This window comes from Elephas maximus, chromosome 4, assembly GCF_024166365.1.
Source record: "Elephas maximus indicus isolate mEleMax1 chromosome 4, mEleMax1 primary haplotype, whole genome shotgun sequence".
NCBI classification, from domain to species: Eukaryota; Metazoa; Chordata; class Mammalia; order Proboscidea; family Elephantidae; genus Elephas; species Elephas maximus.
The window spans coordinates 88,639,643-88,661,159 of NC_064822.1; the positions used below are offsets into that span (position 1 = coordinate 88,639,643).

Consider the following 21,517-nt stretch of genomic DNA (forward strand, 5'->3'; position numbering starts at 1 on the left):
ACACTTACAGCTTTGTTTCATCCCACCTCCCCCACCCTCCCAATTTCTCAAGGGACATGGTTTTTCCCAAAGACACAGTTGCAGGACATATCCAACTAGATACCATAATTTGTACAACCTACTGTCAGTAAATTTTGCTTCATTTATACCTTTGCCCCGAGTTGTTCATTCAGGTCTGCCTTGATTTTCCATTTGAATCTTATAGAAAACAGTCTGCTATAATGAAATAAACTGAAAAATATACTGGTACACTTCCTTGCAGCCTGTATTTTTCAGGTAAACTCACTGCTCTTTTTCTCTCTTCAAAACCACTAAACATTAATTCCATTAAAGCTGAAGTACACTTACAAGTGCCCTTGAAAAAACATCACTTTTTTAAAATGACATTTCCTTATTATAAAAGTAATACATGCTCATTGTGGAACATCTGGAACACACAAGAACATACAAAGAAAAAAAATTAAAATAAACCATAATCTCACAAAGTAGGCATATGCATTATAAACATTTTAGTAAACTTCCTCCCTGTGGAAGAATTTGATTCTTTACTAAATCTTGAAAATTATCTTCTATTCCTTAGTAAAAATTTCTATTTCTCAATCAAAAAATAAAAAACTTTGTTATAATTTTTCATTTGGACTTATATTTTTTCAATCTTTGGGAAAGTTTTAATAGCTATGTATGGTGTGTATGGTTTTAAATTTTTACCATATTACACATTAAGTAACAGGGTTCTAAAGTCTAAATAATCATAAGTGATGAACAATACCTTTGTGTAGAACACTGTTCAAAAGGATAATTTTAAAAATCATGTCAGTTATCTAAGAATGCGGATGTCAAAATAAGCTTTGAGAGAGTGCTGATAAGAGCAATAGTGAAATGTATGATTTGATTGGTTATGTATTTTAAGCATTTCCAAAACGGGAACAGTATCAGAAAATCCAATCAGCTGCAGGACAATCTGTGGAGCGCGGAAATCTCTTTACAAGGTTTCTGAGAGCATCATAGTATTCTATGCTTTGGGGAGAGGATTCATCTTACTTTCTCCTGCCCGCATTTGGAGATTCTGAGGCTATGCTTAGTTATTATGTTTCCACATGTTCCAGATTAAATACACTTATTATCTGGAACCTTGCAGAGAAGGGCATCTTGAAATTCAGAGTTGCAATATGAAAGTGCCTAAGAGCAATACTGACTGCTGCTCATACCACAAGACTTAAATTTTGGTTTTCCCTTAAAGTCCTATCTAAAGGCATGCTTGGTATACTTGTTTCCAGTGGAAGAATCTAAGGAGGATGTCAGAGATATGTACACACACACACAGTGTTTTAAAAACTCTATTCCTAACATGGTAATCAAGTGTCTTTTCATTTTACTTTCTATTTAAAACAACTATCAAGTAGCTCATATGTCTTCATATAAATCATTTCAGACAGTAGCAGGCCTAGTCTTCCACATACATACCATTAGTCATTCACTGGAATAAACATCCTAAGAACTTACCTGTATATTTTTGACAACCATCTCCTGTTCACCCCCTTGTACGTATTCACAGAGTATCATTTTATTGCTTAATGTATAGCAATGGAAACTTTTACAAGGAAACAAAAGAGTTAGGTGCCAAGTAGAGTTACCATATTTATAGCAGAATTGAAGACTACCCAAAGATTTAGAGTCTAAGAACCATACCATCTCCAAGGATATGTTCACTGTCAAGAGGAAGAAAGAAACCCACCATACACTCAGATAGGATGAGTGAAATAAACAATGGTCTGAAAAGCACAACAGCCAGCACCATGTGTCTGCTTACTTGAGTGCCGTTCTGTAGTGATAGATGGCTTCCCTGTTCCGACCTTGGTCCTTCAGGAAATTGGCATAGTTGTAGTGTACCTTGGCATTGTGGGGCAGAGTTTGAACTCCAGACCTAAAATTCATAATTTAAAAAAAAAAAGGCAATAAGGAGTATTGTTTAGGAATGTTGCCAGTTTCCTTCACATCTTACTCACAGTTTCATAAACCTGTATTTGAAATGGTCCATTGTATCCATCTAAGCCAAAGCTTCCAAAATTTGTGAATTACATCAGCTACTAAACAGGCTTATGTGGAAAATGATGAAGAAGGCAGGTATACACAACTGAATAAACATGCTGTGTGAGAACAAAAAAAAATTGCCCTTAGCATGGAAACATGAGGGTCTTTCTACGTGCCAAAGGCATAGACAGAGCCTTGGCAGGACTCTGCCATCTCACTTAAGGCGTCTTCCAAAAAGATGCAATTATAGACCTAAGAGGTACATCGTGCAACAAAGAAAAAACATAACTGTCCAATTAACAGGCCAATCCGGATTTCCTAATTCAGGGTGCAGCTGGCAGAAGATGTAACAACGCTGGGACTAAGCTGCTGCAAAGCTAGCCCTGAAAAGGATAAGTACAAGAACTTATCCTGCTAGTGGGAATTTCACCATGAGGCAAACCCTTTCTCTCTTTCATGTCTCTCTCAGGGGCTGGCTTTTTATTCATGGAGGCTTGATGACATAGCCTAAACTAATCTCTGCGAGTGCAATAAAAAGAACCAAAGAAAGAAAATATAAAATGGCTTTCATAAAGCAAGAGTAACACATAACTATAACTTCTTTTATAAAATATAAGATGAGATGTACCTTTATTCTCTTCTTTCCCTTTAGTCTTTTCAATCTTATTCCAGTTTCCTTCAATATTGGAACCTATGAAATTGGTTTATGTAAAAGATATTCTCACATCTCCCTCTCCACCTACAAAGTTATTGCTTCCTCCTTTGTATGCACAGATCTCAGGGGTATCAGGATGGAAGAAAACCACACTCTAGAAACATCCTTAATTATACAATAATAAAAACCAAAAAACCAAACCCATTGCTGTCAAGTTGATTCCAACTCATAGTGACCCTATAGGACAGACTAGAACTGCCCCATAGGGTTTCCAAGGAGCAACCGGTGGATTAGAACTGCTGACCTTTTGGTTAGCAGCCAAGCTCTTTACCACTGCGCCACCAGGGCTCCTACACAATAATGGTGGGTGGTAAAGTCAGGCTTGGCTGAAACAACTATCACATGCCTGGCCCTCATAAGGTCTGGAGTGAATGAAAGGAAAAGAGAAGGTAAAAGTTAATGTGGGATTGAATAGAATCATTAAAAAGAAATATATTCTGGGAGTGAGATGGTTTGATCAGATCACTTTGTAAGGATTTATTTGAACTGAATTAATGGTGCAGTTGTTCATTATCTATGAAGGGCCCCTTTGGTGTCAGGCACTGCACCAGATGCTGGAGATACAGTATAGTCAGAGTCCCTGACCTCAAGGAGCTTACAGGGATGTAGGAACTATGGACCATTAGCAAAGATGATTATAAGAAAACTGGTTGTTCAGTTTGTACACACTTGCCTTTTAACAGATACTTATCCCCAGATGTGGGGATCAAGGCAGGCTTACAGGAGGCAGTAGCAGCAAAGCTGAGACTTTAAGGATACCAAAACCAAAAAACCAAACCTGTTTCCATCGACTTGAGTCCGACTCACAGTGACCCTATAGGACAGAACAGAATTGCCCAATGGAGTTTCCAAGCAGTGCCTGGTGGATTACGAACTGCCGACCTTTCGGTTAGCAGACACAGCATTTAACCACTATGCCACCAGGGTTTCTCTATAAGGATAAACCAACAAAACTAAGGAAACATTAAATTAGCCTCTAGGGAACTAGGAAGGAGGATGTCCTAAGCAAAGAACCCAGAGAATAAAGAACGTGGAATGTTAAGGGATTTTTAAAAATGCAGAGTAGCTGGATTACAGGAGATTAGATCCAAGAGCAGAGAGGTCCTGAAGAGGCCTTGTGGATCCCATTAGAAAATTCGGGTTTTATTTTAGGAACAGTGGGGAGTCAGTGGATGGTTTTAAATGGAGAAGTAAGGCCAACAGTCTAGGATTTTAGAAAGACAGCTCTGGCTGTAGTATGGAACTGGATTCAAAGGAGGAAAGGCTGGAGGCATGGAGACTATACGGCGGGTTGTAGTAGCTGAGGAAAGGGAGAGAAGGAGAGGGAGAGAGACAGAGACAGAATGATAGAAACAGAGAGATGATGGTCAGAACTTGAGAACGAGTATAGGAGAAGTGGAAGGTTTCAGGAGGTATTCAGGAAGCAGACGAACGAAAGAGGACTTGGTGACAGATGATTCTTTGGAGAACAACCCTGCATGCTCAGTCAATTCAGTTAGTTCCTTCCTTCATTCATTTACAGCCTTCCCATTAAAAAAAAAAAAGATACGGCCTACAGAGATACATCATTACCACAGGAGAATTATAAAGTGATTAAAGCAGAGTGGATCAAGGGAATATCTGATAACAGTTATGGGATCTACAACACACAAACAGATTTTTATTCTTTAGCTCATGTCCATGAAGATTTTTCCCTGAAAAAATGTCTGGGCAGCATTACTAATCATCTTTGACAGCCCTAAAGTAATCCCAGAGTCAAATACATTTTCCCTCACATTTTAATGTTAATGAAATCAGGATTTTTGTATATATTTAATATAGCATTTCTTTTTCTTCTTTTTTAAATATCCCCCAAATTACTTGCAATCAGCACTGCATTTTACAACTGATGAAGACTTAGACTGAGGAAATATGATAGTTCTGAAATGTACTTCCATGAAAACTAATGAGTTGGCCTGTTGTACAAGGTTACTGAATATATAAAGAAATGACATATTGCAGGTTTTCTGCCAAAAATGATTATACTGATTTAAGTATTGTTGATCTTAAGACAGTTTTTCTGACACTGGTGATATAGCTGGCCCAGCCGTCTTTTTAGGACATTCCTAGCTCATGACAATAAAATCAATCCATTAGATAACTGGAGAATATTTTTCTATTAATCTTGACAGACTTTGCCTATTTCCTCAGACATTGTAGTTATCCATTCCACTGTTCCCCCCTGATGCTGCAGGCATGTGAGAGGGGCATGGAAACTGACCACACGCCTCAATATTGGGGTCCACTCTCAGTGTGAGTCCCTATTTTCTGACCCAATCAGTTTAAACCCATTTCCCCAGGCACAGTGATTAGTTCAGGTAACGTAGGCTTAAGCCAATCAGCAAATGGCCTTATTCTCGATGTAGAAATTGACTCAGGAATGGACACGTAACCCTATTCAGACCAATGAGTTGGGAGGTGAGGACTGAGAAAGATGATTCCAAGCCCTTGTAATACCAGAATCCAGCTCTCTTCTCCTACTTGTTATGGAAGCAGCAGACAGCATGGCAGAAAGAATGGAGAGACAAAAACAAATGTTGAGACACTAAATAGCTTACTGAGCACTAACTACGTGCTATACGCTGTTCTAAGCACTTTGCATGTATTAATATATTCAACGGAGTGCCTGGGTGGCACAAATGGTTAGTACTTCACTACTAGCTGAAAGTTGGCGGTTTGAACCCTACCCAGAGATACCTCAGAAGACAGGCCTGGCGATCTGCTTCTGAAAGGTCACATTCATGAAAACCCTATGGAGCAGTTCTACTCTGCAACCAAGGGGTTGCCAATTGTCAGAATCTACTCAACGGCAACTAACAACAACAGCAATATACTTAATACATTTAACCCTGTAAGGTTAGGTTAGCCATCCTGAATCCCATTATGTTAAACAACAAAATACCTTTATTATTTAAATTAGTTTGATTTGAATTTACTGTCACCTGAAACTCCACAAATACCAAACAGATACAGCTAGATAAGTACTTCTCTTTTGTGGGTGGGGCAGCTTATATACTACCACTGAAGTCATGGTTGGAACATGAAGGAAAATATCCACTGCATGTTCTGCAGCATGAGCCTGACCAGTCCCCAACTTTCTGCCTCCTTCTGGATCAACAAACACTGTTGGTGAAAACTACACAGTGTGATACCCCACTTCAGCCTTTAATGCTGCTCAGAAATTACTTATTTCTAATCAGCTATCTTTTGAAGTCCCCAAGGCAGCAAATTCCAATCTTTACCTCTTTCCACTAGATTCGACCCCACCTCATTCTCCTGCTCTCAGCACAATATCCTACTTACCATTTCATTGAGCTGGGTAGGGTATCATTTGTGAACATCCTCAACTACTCTTCCTGATCCTCCTTTCTCACTCTGGAGGCATGTCTGACCAGCCTTGGGCTGTTGATCTTGGTTTTCCTTCCCCCTTGTGGGGTTGGAGAAGGTCAGACACCTCCCCCCAAACCATTTTTACAGGGGGACTTAGAGGTCTATAACCTTGAACATGTATGGAAGAGGAGTTATAGGAACACTCTTGAGCACTATACAGGAAACCTCTATAGCTGTATTGATTTAAGTGCTTTTTACAAATTGTCAACATTTTTTCATGGAAGCCCTTAGCACGGCCTATGAGGCTATTCTTAATCAGGTCTCAGGCTCTTGTTTAGACTCATCAGCCCCCATTTCCTGCTCTGTGTCTTCTAAACTCTTCAAACACCAGGGCACCCTTTACCTTCAGTGATTTTTGTTTTCTTGAATTTCTCCCTCAATTTTCCTAAAACTCACTTTTAAAAGTTCAACTCAAACGTTATTTTCTCTAAGAATATTACTGTGATCTTCCCCTTTCTCCACTTCCCAGCAGAGGTGGTCCCCAGCCCCACGGTGGTCTTAGGTCCAAGGTTCATACCTTAATATGACATTGTTGAGTCACTCTACAGAGAATAAACGCTGTGTCCTCTTCATTTCTGTGGCACAGTGGTTAAGTACTCGGCTGCTAACTGAAAGACTGAAGGTTCCAACCAATAAGCCACTCCATGGACTAAGGATGTTTGACACTCTGCTTCCCTAAAGATTATAGTCTTAGAAACCCTATAGGGTCACTATGAGTTGGAATCAACTCAAGAGCAATGGGTAATGCCATAGTTGGAATTCAATACATTTGCTGTTAGGTGCTGTCAAGTCAGTTCTGACTCAGTGATCCTGTGTGCAACAAAACGAAACACTGCCTGGTCCTGTGCCATCCCCACTGTTGCGGCCACTGTGTCAATCCATCTTGTTGAGGGTCTTCCTCTTTTTCACTGACCTTCTACTTTACAAAGCATGATGTCCTTCTCCAGGGACTGGTCCCTCCTGATAACATGTTCAAAGTACATAAGACAAAGTCTTGCCAGCCTCCCTTCTCGGATGTATTCTGGCTGTACCTCCAAAACAGATTTGTTAGTTCTTCTGGAAACCCATGGTGTATTCAATATTTTTCACCAACACCATAATTCAAATAAATGCATCAATTCTTCTTTGGTTTTCCTTATTCACTGTCCAGCTGTTGCATGCATATGTGGCAATTGAAAATACCATGGCTTGGGTCAGGTATACTTAGTTCTCAAAGTGACATCTTTGTTTTTTTAAATAATTTAAAGATGTATTTTGCAGTGGAGATGCCCAATGCAATACGTCGTTTGATTTCTTGACTACTGCTTTCATGTTGTAGACCCAAGTAAAATGAAATCCTTGACAACTTGATGATGTTGCTTATTGGTCTAGCTGTGAGGATTTTTTTGTTTTGTTTATATTGACGTATAATCCATACTAAAGGCTGTAGTCTTTGATCTTCATCAGTAAGTGCTTCAAGTCATCTTTGCTTTCAGCAAGCAAGGTAGTGGCACCTGCATAATGCAGGTTAACGAGTCTTCCTTCAATCCTGATGCTGCGTTCATCTTCATATAGTCCAGCTTCTCAGATTATTTATTCAGTGTACAGACTAAGCAATCAATACATTTGATTAAAGTAGATTCCCTGTATATATGTATATGTGTATACTTTATATTTTTACATAGGTATAGTTTCCTAGGGCTGCCATAACAAATTACCACAAACTAGATGGCTTAAAACAACAGAAATTTATTCTCCAACAGCTCTGGAAGCCAGAAGTCTGAAATCAAGATGTTGGCAGTGCCAAGCTCCCTCTGAAGGCTCTAAGGAAGAATCCTTCCTTGCCTCTTCCTAGCTTCTGGAGGCTCCCATCAATCCCTGGCATTCTTTGGCGTATAGCTGCATCACTCCAATTTCTGCCAATGTTGTCTCATGACCTTTCCTGTGTGTTTCTGTGTCCTCTCCTCTTTGTATAAGAACACCAGTCATTTGGATTTAGGGCCCACTCTTAATCCAGTATGACCTCGTCTTAACTACACCTGCAAAGATTCTATTTCCAAGTAAGGTCACAGTCTGAGGTTTTGGTTGGGTTGGCAAAAAAAAAAAATTTTTTTTTGTGGGGGGCGGGCAATATTCAAGGCATTAACATATAAGTGCACCATGAATGTTTTCTCAAAGGAAGCTGGAGACCGGAAAGAGAGAGGTGCCATATACCACTGACTAGACCAAGTTCACAAGTCTTGCTATTATCCAATTTTGTCCCCTCAAGCTGGACCTGAACTGATCTGAGTGAAGACCACTGGATAGAGAAGTTGTAAATAGGTTCATCTCCACTTTGGACCAGGTGTACATTGGGCTGATACCTACACATACAGGAGGAGGTATTGGTTTTCTACTGCTGCTATACCAAATTATCACAAACTTAGTGCCTTAAACCAACACAAATTTATCATGTCACAGTTCTGTAGGTCAGAGATCCAGGTAGGCTCAAATGGTTCCTGTGCTCCAGGTCTCACCAGGCTGAAGTCAAATGTCAGCTGCTTGAACCCTTATCTGGAGGATATCAGGGAGGAGTGGGAACCACTTTCAATATCATTCAGGTTGTTGGCAAAATTCAGTTCCTTGCAGCTGTAGGGCTGAGGTCCCATTTCTTACTAGCTATCAGCTGGGAACTTTAAGGTCACCTGAATTCCTCACCCAGTTGTTGCTCCTGCCTCCAATCTTCAAATCAGCAACAGTGTATTGACTTCCCACACTATGAACCTCTTGGACTTTTTTTTGCAGCATTTCTTCTGCTTCAAGCCAGACAAATTCTTTACTTTTAAGTGCTCATGTGACTAGATGGCACCCACCCAAATAATCCAGGATCATCTCCTTATATCAAAGCCGGTAACCTTAACTTCATCTCCTAAATTTCTTTTGCCATTTAAGGTAACATATTTGCAGGTTCCAGTGATTAGAGCATCGCTAATTTTGAGGGACCATTCTGCCTACCACAGGGGTGTTGTTGCTGTTAGGTACCGTCGAGTCAGTTCAGAATAGCGACCCACCACAGGGACAGAGAGATAATTTTTTAAAGTGATATAAAAACATCTGAACTGTGTAATATATGAATATTTCAGTATCACTATTTTATTCACAGATTAGAATAGGCTAGCTATTCAAAAATCTATGGTTTTGAAATTATCTTCACCATTTTTCCAAAATGTGCAAATGAAAAATAGTTTCATACTCTAGTGCAGCCAAGACAATGAATTATCAAGTTACAGCAGAGGTTAGGATGAGTACAGACTGGCCTCCCTAGTAAGTTGTATTGGAAGCTTGCACTTCCAGGCACAGTGCTAATTTTTTTTTTTAAACAAATGCAAGTACAATTATTCCACAAGTTGCAGATTAGGAAATGTGCCTTTGCTCAGAAAGGTTAAATACCTTGCTTCAAGAGTCACCAAAGCCTAGGGTTTTAACCACGAGGGAGGGCATTAGTTACCAATCAGGAGCAATAGGTACAGCCATCCAAATGCCACCAAGTGGCTGTGGCTAAAAGTTTTACTCCCTGCCCAATGGTTGACAACCTTGAAGTCATCTGCCTGAAGAACCTACGTAGGATAACCCAGAAGCCTTGAGGGTTATATAACATGGGGGTGGGGAGGAGCAGTTTAGCATTTGTTGCTGCCTCACAAACGTCACCTGCACAAGATCGTACAGTCGGTAAGTGGCAAGGATTGTATTCCAGAGAGTTTGGTTCTAGAATCTGCTCCCTCACTTGAATGAAGGTGACGGCAGGCGGGGAACAACGGAAATAGGTGGATTTGAGGGCTATTTGGAAGGAAAACTTCTGGACCCTATATTGATTAAATGGGGGAGGGAATAGATGATAAGAGAGATAAAAGGGCTAAGGATAAGAACCTAGTTTCTAGGCAAATATACTTTAACGTATTACCTCTTCCAGATAACATATTTTCACTTAATTTTTAATTTAAAGGTAAGATTAATAGGGGAATTCCATACGAAATATTAAAACCTGTTGGGGATATATACATAAGGGTAATATAACCTCTACTGAAATTTGGTTGAAATAACAGATCCTTTCTTGTTGTTGTTGTGTGCCATTGAGTCAAATGTGACTCATAGCAATCCCATGTGTTACGGAGTACAACTGCCTCATAGGGTTTTCTTAGTTATAATCTTTATGGAAGCAAATTGCTAGGTCTTTCTCCTATGGAGCCTCTGGGTGGGTTTGAACCACCAACCTTTTGGTTAGCAGATACGTGCTTAAGCATTGTGCTACCAGGGCTCCTTAAAAAAAAAGGGCTCCTTAGGACCTAGCAAAGACTGGCCCACTTAAAACACAGTAGTTAGAAGCTTGGGGAACTCTCTAGAGGAGAGATCTGGCAGTGAGTGTGGAAAGCAAGAGACCAATCCAAAGGAAACAGATCATTCAGAAGCAGCAGATAGCAAATTTACATAGAGCTACTTCAGCGATTTAAAAAGTGCCTCAGGTAGCTAGGATTTTAATATAATTTTTTAAATGGACATTACCCAAAAAGAATTAAAAATTTAGCCACAGGGGCAAAATTTGGCTCAGAGCAATAATAACAATTAAAAAAAATAAATAAATCTAAACCCTAAAAAAATTCATGATTTTTCTATCCAGAACCAACTAGTGAATGGCAACAGGTAGGTTTTAAAGATATCTTTGATTTCAGCACATTTAAAAGTGATGTTTTACTGGAATTGATCCTTTACTCTGCGTGATCAGCACAGTTACTCTCGTTTATGTTTCACCAGAGGAACAGACAATTAGGTCTGTTGGAAACATGGTCTTTGCTAAGGTCAGAGCATTGTTCTGGGATGGAAGAGGAAGTAATAATATTCATAACAGGCAAACAGAAGTGGGTGGAGTAACGAAATTCCCAAGAACACTCCGCTTTTCCCATTGTTGCTTCTGACCTTCATGCTCTCTCTGTGATATTTTTCTGTCACGATTTTCCAGTCTCTCATTTTACAATGAACAGTTTGTGAAAAAAAGGAGAACAGCTGGCCAAAGACAAAATTTTCCACATTATTATACTTTGCCAAGTTACTCTTCCTTTCAGGGCCAGTGTCCCCAATTTGATTTCTTGATGCTCTGATTTAGTACAACTACTTCTCACTTATTGACTATCTCATTGCCAGACATTTCACACTATGACAATAATAAAAAATCTACTATCCAATTATTTTGCACAATACCGACATACTTCTGGCAGCAATGAATGCCGAGGTGTGAGGCATGAGTAAGGCTGGCGATGATGGTTAAGATTATGTGTCTACTTGGCTGGGACACGATTCTCAGTGGTTTGGTGGTTTTGTAAAGACATAACTTATCAGTTATGTAATGATGTAACTTGGCAGTTATGCAATGATGTAATTTGGCAATTATGTAATGATATAGTAATCCTCCATTCTGTGATCTCATGTAGTCATCCTCCATTTTCCTATAATGCCAATTTTCTCACAATGACCTGGTCTTTGGAACCTAACCATATAGCTAAGTGAGGACTGGGAAGTGAGGAGTGGGTGTACTTCCAATTGCTTAAACAGAAACATGCAGCTTTATACACATTTAATCCACAAAGAAATGTAGTATTCCGAAATTATCTTGCTGGATCCAAAATCCTACTAATCACTATAACAATGATTATAAATGCGAATCTCCCTTTCAAGTCAAGATTTTAACTCGTGCAAGTCCCCTTTCTCATTCACACCTAAATTTTTAGAAGACTTGTGAAAGAACAGAAATAACAGAAACACCACTTCTATTAGTTTTATCTCCACATTATTAGAACATCAACTTGTTCTGTTGGCATCAATGGACAGTATGTCAGGAGAACCATCCCCATATATCTGGTGGAAAAAAAATTTTTTCTTTTTTTTAAGATAGTTACGTTCAGCCAGAGGTTAACAGGAATCTGAGGCACTCCTCAATTTTGAACACTTAAAAAAAAAATTATTTTATTGTGTTTTCAATGGAAGTGTACACAGCAAAACAGGTTCTCACTCAACAACTTCTACATGTTTGGCGATATTGGTTACATTCTTCATATTGTATCAACACTGTTGTTATTTCCATTATAGTTGTTCCAGTCTCATTAATCTAGTCTCACAGCCCCCAACCTTCTCATCTATACTTTAGAGTATTTGTTGACCATTTGGTCTTACATAGATTTTTTTTTTTTTTTGCTTAAGGAGCACAGTACTCAATAGTGATATTCATTACTTTACAGGCTAATCAGCTATTTAACTAAAAGAAGACTTGAGGGAATATCTGAGGGTAATAGTCCAGGGAATCCTCCTGTCTCAGCGGGTCCATTAAGTCTGGGATTTTTGAAAATTTGAAGTTCAGTTCCACATTTTTCCCTTTTCTATCAGGATCCATCTATTGTAGTCCTGATCAGAACGTTGAACCCTGTTTTGATCTGAGCTTTGACAAGGCTACCCTTGTAATGGCGTGTCCTTATGAAATGCCCATTTTGAATCATACATTAGACTAAGCACAGAATTTCCACGGACTATCACCTTTAATCCTTTCAGTAACCAATCAGATAGGTAGTATTACTGCACATTCCATTTTACAGATAAGGAATCTGAAAGTCTGAGAGATTAAGACATTTTTTCTGAAGTTACACACCTAGTGTCAGTAAGTAGGTGAGCAGAGCTTTGAACGAAGGCCAGCATATGGTCAAAATCATACCTGAAGTTGATCAATGTTTGATGCTAAAACAAATAGGTACCACAGGATCCTAGAAATGTTAGAATTTTACAATCACAACGTTTATATTAGAGGTCAGAAAACGACGACCTTATGAGCCACAGCCATGCCCATTTCTTTATATCTGGTCTGTGGCTGCTTTCCCCATAAAATGGCAGAGTTGAGAGAATGTGACAAGAGACTACATAGCCTGCAAAGCCTAAAATGTTTACTATCCTGCCCTTTACAAAAAAAAAAAAAAAACTGCCAATCATTGGTTTGCAGTGTCTGCCCTGGGAGATAATGCTGACCTCTGACTCAGCAAGTCAGACAGGAGGAAAGGGAAACGTATCTCCTGCAGAGGTGGAGGATGGCCTAGGCCACTAGTTCTTAATCTGTGGTTCATAGATCACTTTAATAGTTCATAGAAGAGATTTGGGGAGACCTTGAACTGGATGCAGAAGAAAATATTCCCATTTTTTTCTTTCCAGGTATTTTGAAGATTGTGGGGGTTCTTATATCAAATTATGCTATTGTAGTATCATTCCTGGGCTATTACTAGACCCAGTCAGAATTATGCAGTTAGGACAGCAGAATGGTTTCTTGTTATAAGAATTAAAGAAAATATACCTTGAAGCTGTGATCATGAACATCTCTTTATACTGGGCCTAGTTTAGGCTAGAAAATATCAGGTAAAAAATAGGTGTGGGAAAGTTTATGTATCCTTGGGCTTTTAAATCAGATTTCGGTTTGCATCCCAGATCCTTAATAGCTATTTCAGCACTGGCAGATTACTTATCTTCTCTGGGACTCTGATTTGACACAGTGCTGGATTTTTGTGCTTTTTTGAGTGTTGAGTTCTTACCAATAAAAGTTTTACAATGGTAACAAAGCTGTGAGGGGACCCTGCATCTGGGTCTCCTAAAAATACATCAGACAGTGGGATTTTTTTTTTAATGTGTGTGTATGAGAAGAGATCTCAGCTGAAAAGGCTGGACCTGGACTGAAATTTGTGTTTTTCCAATACAAAGGCCCTGTAAGACTGCTCACAGTATTGCCTGGAAAACCACCTGCCTAATTAGAGAGGCCTCAGTGGGGCCATGTGTCCTAGGAATGGTTGATGAGTTTACAGTTTGGGACAGAGGCGAAAACTGCAGCCTTGGCCGCCAAGAACATCATCTTCTCCAGAACTATTGTAATTTACTCTTAATTTCTTTTTTTTTTTTGGAGCAGGTTATGGAGAAATAGGCAGCTAGGCTTTAAACATGCAAATGAATAAAATTACTGATGTATCTCAGTTTGGTCAGCTCTTAGTTCTGACTATCACGTCAAATTTGGGTTTTTCTCACCCTTCAATGCTCAGCTCAGGCCTACAAGAAAACTGCTTTGAAGGTCTGGGTTGGTCTTTGTCAACTGCCTGCTCTTACACAGGGCCCTAAGCCTACCTCTGTCTAACACTTACTACATTGTAGGAAAGGTGCCCTGTGTTTGACTCCCATGTGGACTTCCAGCGCCCCCAGGGCAGGGACAATGAATGTCTCTGAAAAGCTAGAGTACAGTGTTTAATTCACAATAATATCTTAAAAACATTATATAGTATTTACCATGCACTAGACATTGTCCTATGCATTTGACACGTATTTTATCCTTACACTATACCTAGGAGGTAAACACTATTACTTCTCCAAATTTAAAAATGAAGAAACTGAGGCACAAAGTAGTTATGTAACTCGCCAAAGATTACACAGCTATTCAATGGTGGAGTGGAACTCAGAAGTCTGACTCCAGATCCCACACTCAACCCCTAACCCTGTACTGTCTCACAGACTCTCAATGTTGTTAAACTGATTTGAACATTATTCAGCACAGATGAATAAGCAAAAACATCTGGCTTTGATGAAATAAGAATACTCCTAAAGTCTCAGATTCTAAAAAGTCTTCTCAAGACATACATAAAATATGATCGGCAAAGTTTTCTAAAAAAAATATTGATAGTTTTCCTTTGCACAATATACAAAATTCCTTAATTTGATCACCAAGGGCCTCTCAGGGCACAAAGTGTTTTTTAAGCACACATGAGGAATGGTTGTGTTTTATAATCATCTGTTCACTTACTACATACTTCCACCAGAAAGGGCCAATCTTCTGGATGCATGAGCATTTTTTTTTTAATTGCTGGCCTCAGCTGTAGAAGATTTGAACACCAACTTGTTATCTTTGAAATAAGTTGCTGCCTGCCAAAATCCACTGCCAAAGTTTCTCTGATTAAGTGGTAAATGTCCTTAGAAGACACAGATGCTATTACTGGTTTGCTTTTCAGGCAAAGGGCAGCACTGTTGTAAAATTTCTTATCAAATCTCTGATACTGAAAGTAAAAATGAAAAATTTAAGCCAAAAGAGACTAGGAAGAAGTTATATTACTGAATTCCAATGCCCCTGTGTTTACAGAATGACCTCAGTGCTGGGGAACAAGAGGGAACCACTCCAGTATGGTTCATGAGAACTGCCTTGAACATGGAGTATGACAGAGGCTAGACAGAATCTGAAGTTGCATGTTTGTACAGATGTGTGGAAAATATATTTATTTAAAAAAAAAAAAACATACACAGCAACAGGCCTCTGCAGTGCCCATCAACATAATGATGATGGTGATAATGACAATAATATAGTAATAATAAACTAATAAGTATACATGTCAAATTGATTTTTTTCATTTTCTATTTTATAAAAGTTAAACTGCCAAGTAGTAAAGCCAGATACATTAAAATAACAAAAGAATGTAGTGAACAGTTGTCTTATTCATTCACTCGTTCATTCATGTATTCATGCATTTATTTTTGGCAGTCCAAAATAAAGTTAAAGCCCAAAATATATCATACCTTCCATTCAAAGCATTCCCTTTTCCTTACTGTACTTGGATTTCCCATGGTGGTGCAGTGGTTAAAAGCTCAGCTGCTAACCAAAAGATTAGCAGTTCAAATCCACCAAACTGCTCCTTAGAAACCCTACAGGGCAGTTCTACTCTGTCCTATAGGGTCGCTATGAGTCAGAATCGACTTGACGGCAATGGTTTGGATTTGGTTTTTGGACTTCCAGTTACAGAATTCCTTCTTGCCTCACTCTGTGAAGCCCCCATGGAACCCCAAGATGCTCTGCCAGTCCCACAACCCTCACCATGGGAGTCAAAGGAGGCTTCTTTGGCCAGATTTGTTATCTTGGTGCCCTGACCTAAGGCACGTGACCTAAGCTCAAGCTCAGTTAACAGGAATTTTTTCTCCAGGACTTTGATGTGAGAAAAGAAGAAATTGGTTGAAGTTTATCCATTTATTCCTGTGGTGGTGCTTGAGACAGACACCTGTCTGCTACAAGCCAGGTTCTTCAGCGTCCTTCAAGTCTGTCAACTCTCCTGTACTCTTCCAATATATTTCCTTTGTTTCAGGTGATTCCAACTGGGTTTCAGGTGCTTGCCCCAAGGAATAACTGTCAGGTACTAGCTGAGCAGAGAGCCAAATAAAACCGTGTTGATAGAATTGGACAATCTGGCCATAAACAAGAAGAGAAAGCTGGAAGACTCTTGGAGACTGGACAAATAAGATGAGGTACAAGGTGTGGCAGTGCCAGTAGTGCCCAGGTGAAGATCACCGGAGCTATGTAATTAGTGAGACAGAGTAAGCCCCAGACACACAGCATGATGAGGGACAGTCCCAAAAAACGGTTTATTTTACTTCAAGCATAGGGCTATAAGCTGACATCGTTATATTCAGAAACAGTATCTATCATATAAAAACCTACCAGAAGATGAAAAGCCTTTCATTTCTTCATTCAGAATAAAGCAACTAGATCACAGACCACAATTAACATCCTGGAATGTTCTAGAGAAAGTGCATTGTATTTCTCTTCCTTCCTTCTGTGTGTTCACTTTTCTATTCACTTGACTTAACAATGAAATTAGGCTTATTCATTTCATTTTGTTTATAGTTGATTTTAAAGCCCAGCTCATTATTAAGATCGTTTCCATCTGAATTTACAGACCCCAAAACCTTCCCAAGAGACTTATTTTCATAAATTCACTGCACAACTAGCTCATGTTAACTTTTGAATAATATCATTTAAAAACTAAAGTTAAAACCCAAAGTAAACTACATCTTCCATTCAGAGCATTATTACTAAAAAGAATTTTCTGGATTAATGAATATTACTAGACCCATGGTACCTCATTTGTTTGCAAAGAGATATATAAACAAAGAAATAAATGGGAAAAGATTGACTTTTATTCTCCTACTCATACCTGAATAGGGACTCTCTTGACAGCCAAATTTCATTCTGTTTCACAGTTTTCCAAGAGAAAAGCAGAAGCAGCAACACAGTGGACACAATCAGGGTGGTGGCCCCACATCGATTCAGCCACGTGCAGAGCTTGCTCAATCCATGCACAAAAAGGATACAGTAGCCCATGCTGGAAAACAGGATGGAAGACGCAGGATTACTTTGGGAGTGCAATGGATCCCCTGGCAATTTTAACCCAAATAACTAGTTTTCAAATAAAGTGTGCCCTATGCTACAGAAACAAATAAAAACTACCTGCTTAGAACAATATATGTTATTTTTCTAAAGGACTGCTCTAGCATGTTTGCTAGTTCTTTGATATCGGAGAGCAGAATAATAGGTTCATGTCATGCACTCAAACGGCCCCAGATTTCAGCAACTCAGGCATGATGGTAAGTCCCACCTGCAGGTTCTTATATCCTGACTGGGTCTTCCTTCCTATGCTCCATCATGTCACTGGCACTCTATAACCTTATCAGCACCATGTGGTCAGTTCTGGATTCCATGCTACAACAGGAGAAGATGGCGGAGTTGCCTGAAGTCACATCACAGCTTTGTAAAGGACAGTCCCTGAGAGCTCCCTAGCTGGTCCTGGGAAGGCTAACCGGTCACCAAGGGCACTGATCTCTGTTACCAGGGTTGTCTGCCTAGCATGTCCCCCATTTTGGCCTGCCAAAGCTCTCATGCTGAAGGAAAGTCCAACCATAAGGAGACTCCTGAGCTGATCCTCACACCTTGGAGCTCATCATGGACATGCTGTATGGATATGATTCTCTTGCTAAGGCCCAGCTCTCCAGATAAGCACAAAGGAGTCCACCACATGTTACCTGAATGAATGAGACTTTGGCACATCACTATCGTAGGCTTTAAAAGCTTTTGGCTTGGTGGATGGAAGGAATGAGGTTCCCTGCATCATCTCCACACACGCAGAGACGGCTCCTGTCTATCTACAGGCCTTAAAACACACACATTTAGTTTGTACCCATTATTACTGTGTGCATCTTAGTCAAAACATCCAAAGATAATAACTACACACGATTACAGAGTATCTTAACAATGAAGAACACTTGGTAAAGAAACCCTACCTTATAGTCAGAAACTAATGCTATAAGAAGGCAAATATGAACCTAGACTATTTATCTATGCAATTATTCATTCACTTATTATTTTGTGCTTGACAATATGTCAGGCATTAAAAACACAATTGTGAATAAAATACAGGCCCTGCCCTCAAAGAATTCAGTCTACTGCATGAGGTTGGTCTTATAAAAGGAAATATCTGAATATTCTCATTCCTAAATACAACTCCTTTGAAAAAAATTTTTTTTTTTAACTTTCCTTTTGTTCATTTTTCTATCTTTTGGTATCAAGGGTCAAAAATGAAGATAGAAGTATTTGAGCTTTCTGCCTATATATCAATCCAAGATAGAGCCCTCAATTTCACACTTCAAGTCCCGTAAGTCAGTTGGTCCATCTCCCTAAAGTTTTAGGTTTCAATATTTGGTTCAAGGGCGTCACCACATTATTCATCACTGAGCAATAATAGTTTGGGCAGAGTTAGAGCTGCTCCCCATGTCCCCATCCCAGGCACTGTACTGGACTGACACAAGAACCTTGCAGAAGCCTTGAATAGGCCATAGCACAAAGTCACTAGTGTAAAAAATTAAAATGATTAAAAAAAAAAAACTCTTCCCACTTTCACAACTCCCCATTTTCAACCTTAAAGGCATCAAGATTTCCTAAAAGTTGCTTATTATTGTATAGCTGCTGTCATTACTGTGCCCGATGATGATGGCTGTCCATGTTTATGAGGTTACTCGCAACATGCACCTCTAGCCCCAGACTGGCCCCAACCCAAACTGAGCAGGGTCCTTCTCTAGCCATATAAGGCCTTCTGGGCTCCATTGTTTCATTCATCAGGTATTTAATGAATACTTACCATGTACCTGACACTTGTGGGCACCAAGAACATACCAGTGAACGAAAGAGACAAAAATCCTTACCTTCACAGAACTCACATGGGAAAGGAAAAACACTTAAATTATAGAGCATATCACGTAGTGAGACGTTGTACAGAGAAAATCCAAGCAGGGAAGACAGACAGGGAATCCAGGGTGGAAAGAAGACTGCGATTTTAAATAAGGTGGTCAGGAAAGGGCCCACTGAAAAAGTGACATTTGAGCAAAGACTTGAAATAGAAGGGAGTGTGCCATGCAGACACCTACATCTCCATTGCCAGCTCTTGTCCTGCTCCTGCCAACATAAAGTAACGATGCTACCGTTGCCCTCGAGTCGATTCGGACTCAGAGCAATGGTACTGGACAGAGTAGAACTGCCCCATAGAGTTTTCAAGAAGCTCCTGGTGGATTTGAACTGCAGACCTTTTGGTTAGCAGCCCTAGCTCTTAACCACTACTCCACCAGGGTTTCCAACAACACTAAGAGATAACATTTACTGAGCGCATCTTATGCGCTCAGCACTTTTGTATATGATCTCAGTTTATCATCGTAACCCGGTGAGTCACTATTATTAACCTTTACCCATGAAGACAGTGAAGAAGATAAAGGTAAGCTAATTAGGTCGTTCAGTTAGTAAAGAGTAGAGGAAAAATATGAACCCAGGAATTGCAGATTTCAGAGCCTACCCGTCATATGCTGTTGCAGGGATTTGACTTGACAGCTAGTTTAGTGAACTGCTTTCTGTGCAGCAGACACTACGCTAAGTGTTTTATATGGTCCTATCACAATATCTGCAGGATAAGAACAGTACTGGCTTTAAATATACTATCTAATTAAAAAACAAAACCAAACTTAACCCTCAGGATCCCACCCATTACATCAATTAGGAAACTGAAATTTAGAGGCGTTAAATAACTTGCCCATAACTCCAAAAGCTGGTAATGCAGTCAGACTAGGTGACACATTCTCTTAAAGCTGTGCAGTAACCCAGGACTTTGCAAACTTTTTTACCTATAAAATGCCAGAAAGTCAGTATCTCAGGCTTTTCAGGCCATATGGCCACTGTTGTTACTCAACTCTCTTTGTAGCAAAAAGACACCCACAGGCACTATGTAAATAAATGGGCATAGCTAAGTTCCAATAAAATTTATTTATAAAAATAGCAGCGGGCCAGGTTTCGTCCATGGGCCATAGTTTGTTGACCCTGGCTATAATGAAAATGCAGGAGAACACCATTCCTTTCCACTCAGCACAGGCATCTGTATCAAATAATACACTTTTTTTCTTTTTTTTCAAAAGTCCTTGTATTGACATATGGTTTAAGAAATGTTAAGCCATATAAACTAATCTCAACTTAGGTTTGCAAATTTCTTAGAGAGTATCACATTCTTAAAAACCTGACACAAATATCACAGAGCTTAAGACACTTCTCCATTACAAAACTTCATCTTTCAACATCTGCTTTCATGCAGCTCTCAGCAGTAGGGGGGAGAATCATGCTGTCTTCATCACTAGGGGTAGGGTAAGTAAGACCTCATCCTGAAAGTTGAAAATCAAGCAAATGAGAAACTACATGTTTTTCTGGCCTCCAGGGAGATGAAACCAGAGTCCAGCTTGCTCCGGTTATAAGGAAAAATCTGGGCTGCTGAGCAGAGACTTCTACTGAGAGCACAAAGGAGCCAGTGCAACCACTGGCACTTGACAAAATCATAACCTGGAGAACGAAAAGCCAAACTCTGCCTGTCAAATGTTTGGTTTAGCTCAGTGCTAAGATGCATTTCAAACCATGCATGAGAAGTGCCACTGCTGTCTCAGATGACGGAGCTGATCACTCGCGCAGAGATATCTCTCATATACAGGCTGGTGGTATCTCCACTTTTGAACACAACTTTATAGACAGGGCTAAAGACACTTGTATCTTACACTTTTATGATACATGTCCAAAGGGAATTTTACAGGAAATGCATGTCAATAATGTTAGAATAAAAAATATTTTAAACCTGTTGTTTGAGAACTTTGTGAGCAATCATTGTGCAAACAGTACAGATGTACTTCTGTGAACCATACCCAGAAGCTTTTAAATGATAAAAGAACAGTACCCCCATTCCTATTTACATCAACCTAAAGCGAAGACAACCTTCTACCTCCAGCCCAAGCATTTTGAGACATTTGCTATGGCTTCACTTGTCCTTTAATTATGTGCAACAACAAAATTTTTTTTTATTAGTATCACTGCAATTCTACCTTTTAACTTGTCAACAAATTCAAAACAACCTGCTGAAAGAATCTATAAATAACACTAATGATACAAGACAGACACAACCTTATCATTTTGTTTTTTAAATTCTC

At 39.4% G+C, this 21,517-nt stretch overlaps 1 protein-coding gene across 3 annotated transcripts in view; it reads right to left on the reverse strand.

The window, feature by feature from the left end:
- TMTC1 (transmembrane O-mannosyltransferase targeting cadherins 1) overlaps positions 1–21,517 on the reverse strand; it is a 335,228-nt gene that overhangs the window by 62,427 nt on the left and 251,284 nt on the right. For 2 of the 3 annotated variants that reach the window (XM_049882737.1, XM_049882735.1), the window contains exons 10-11: positions 17,173–17,340; positions 1,811–1,924 (exon numbers count right to left, since the gene is read on the reverse strand). In XM_049882737.1, coding sequence (XP_049738694.1) covers positions 1,811–1,924; positions 17,173–17,340 — 282 coding nt within the window. The remainder of the gene's footprint in view (positions 1–1,810; positions 1,925–17,172; positions 17,341–21,517) is intronic. The other variant, XM_049882736.1, reaches the window with a different exon arrangement.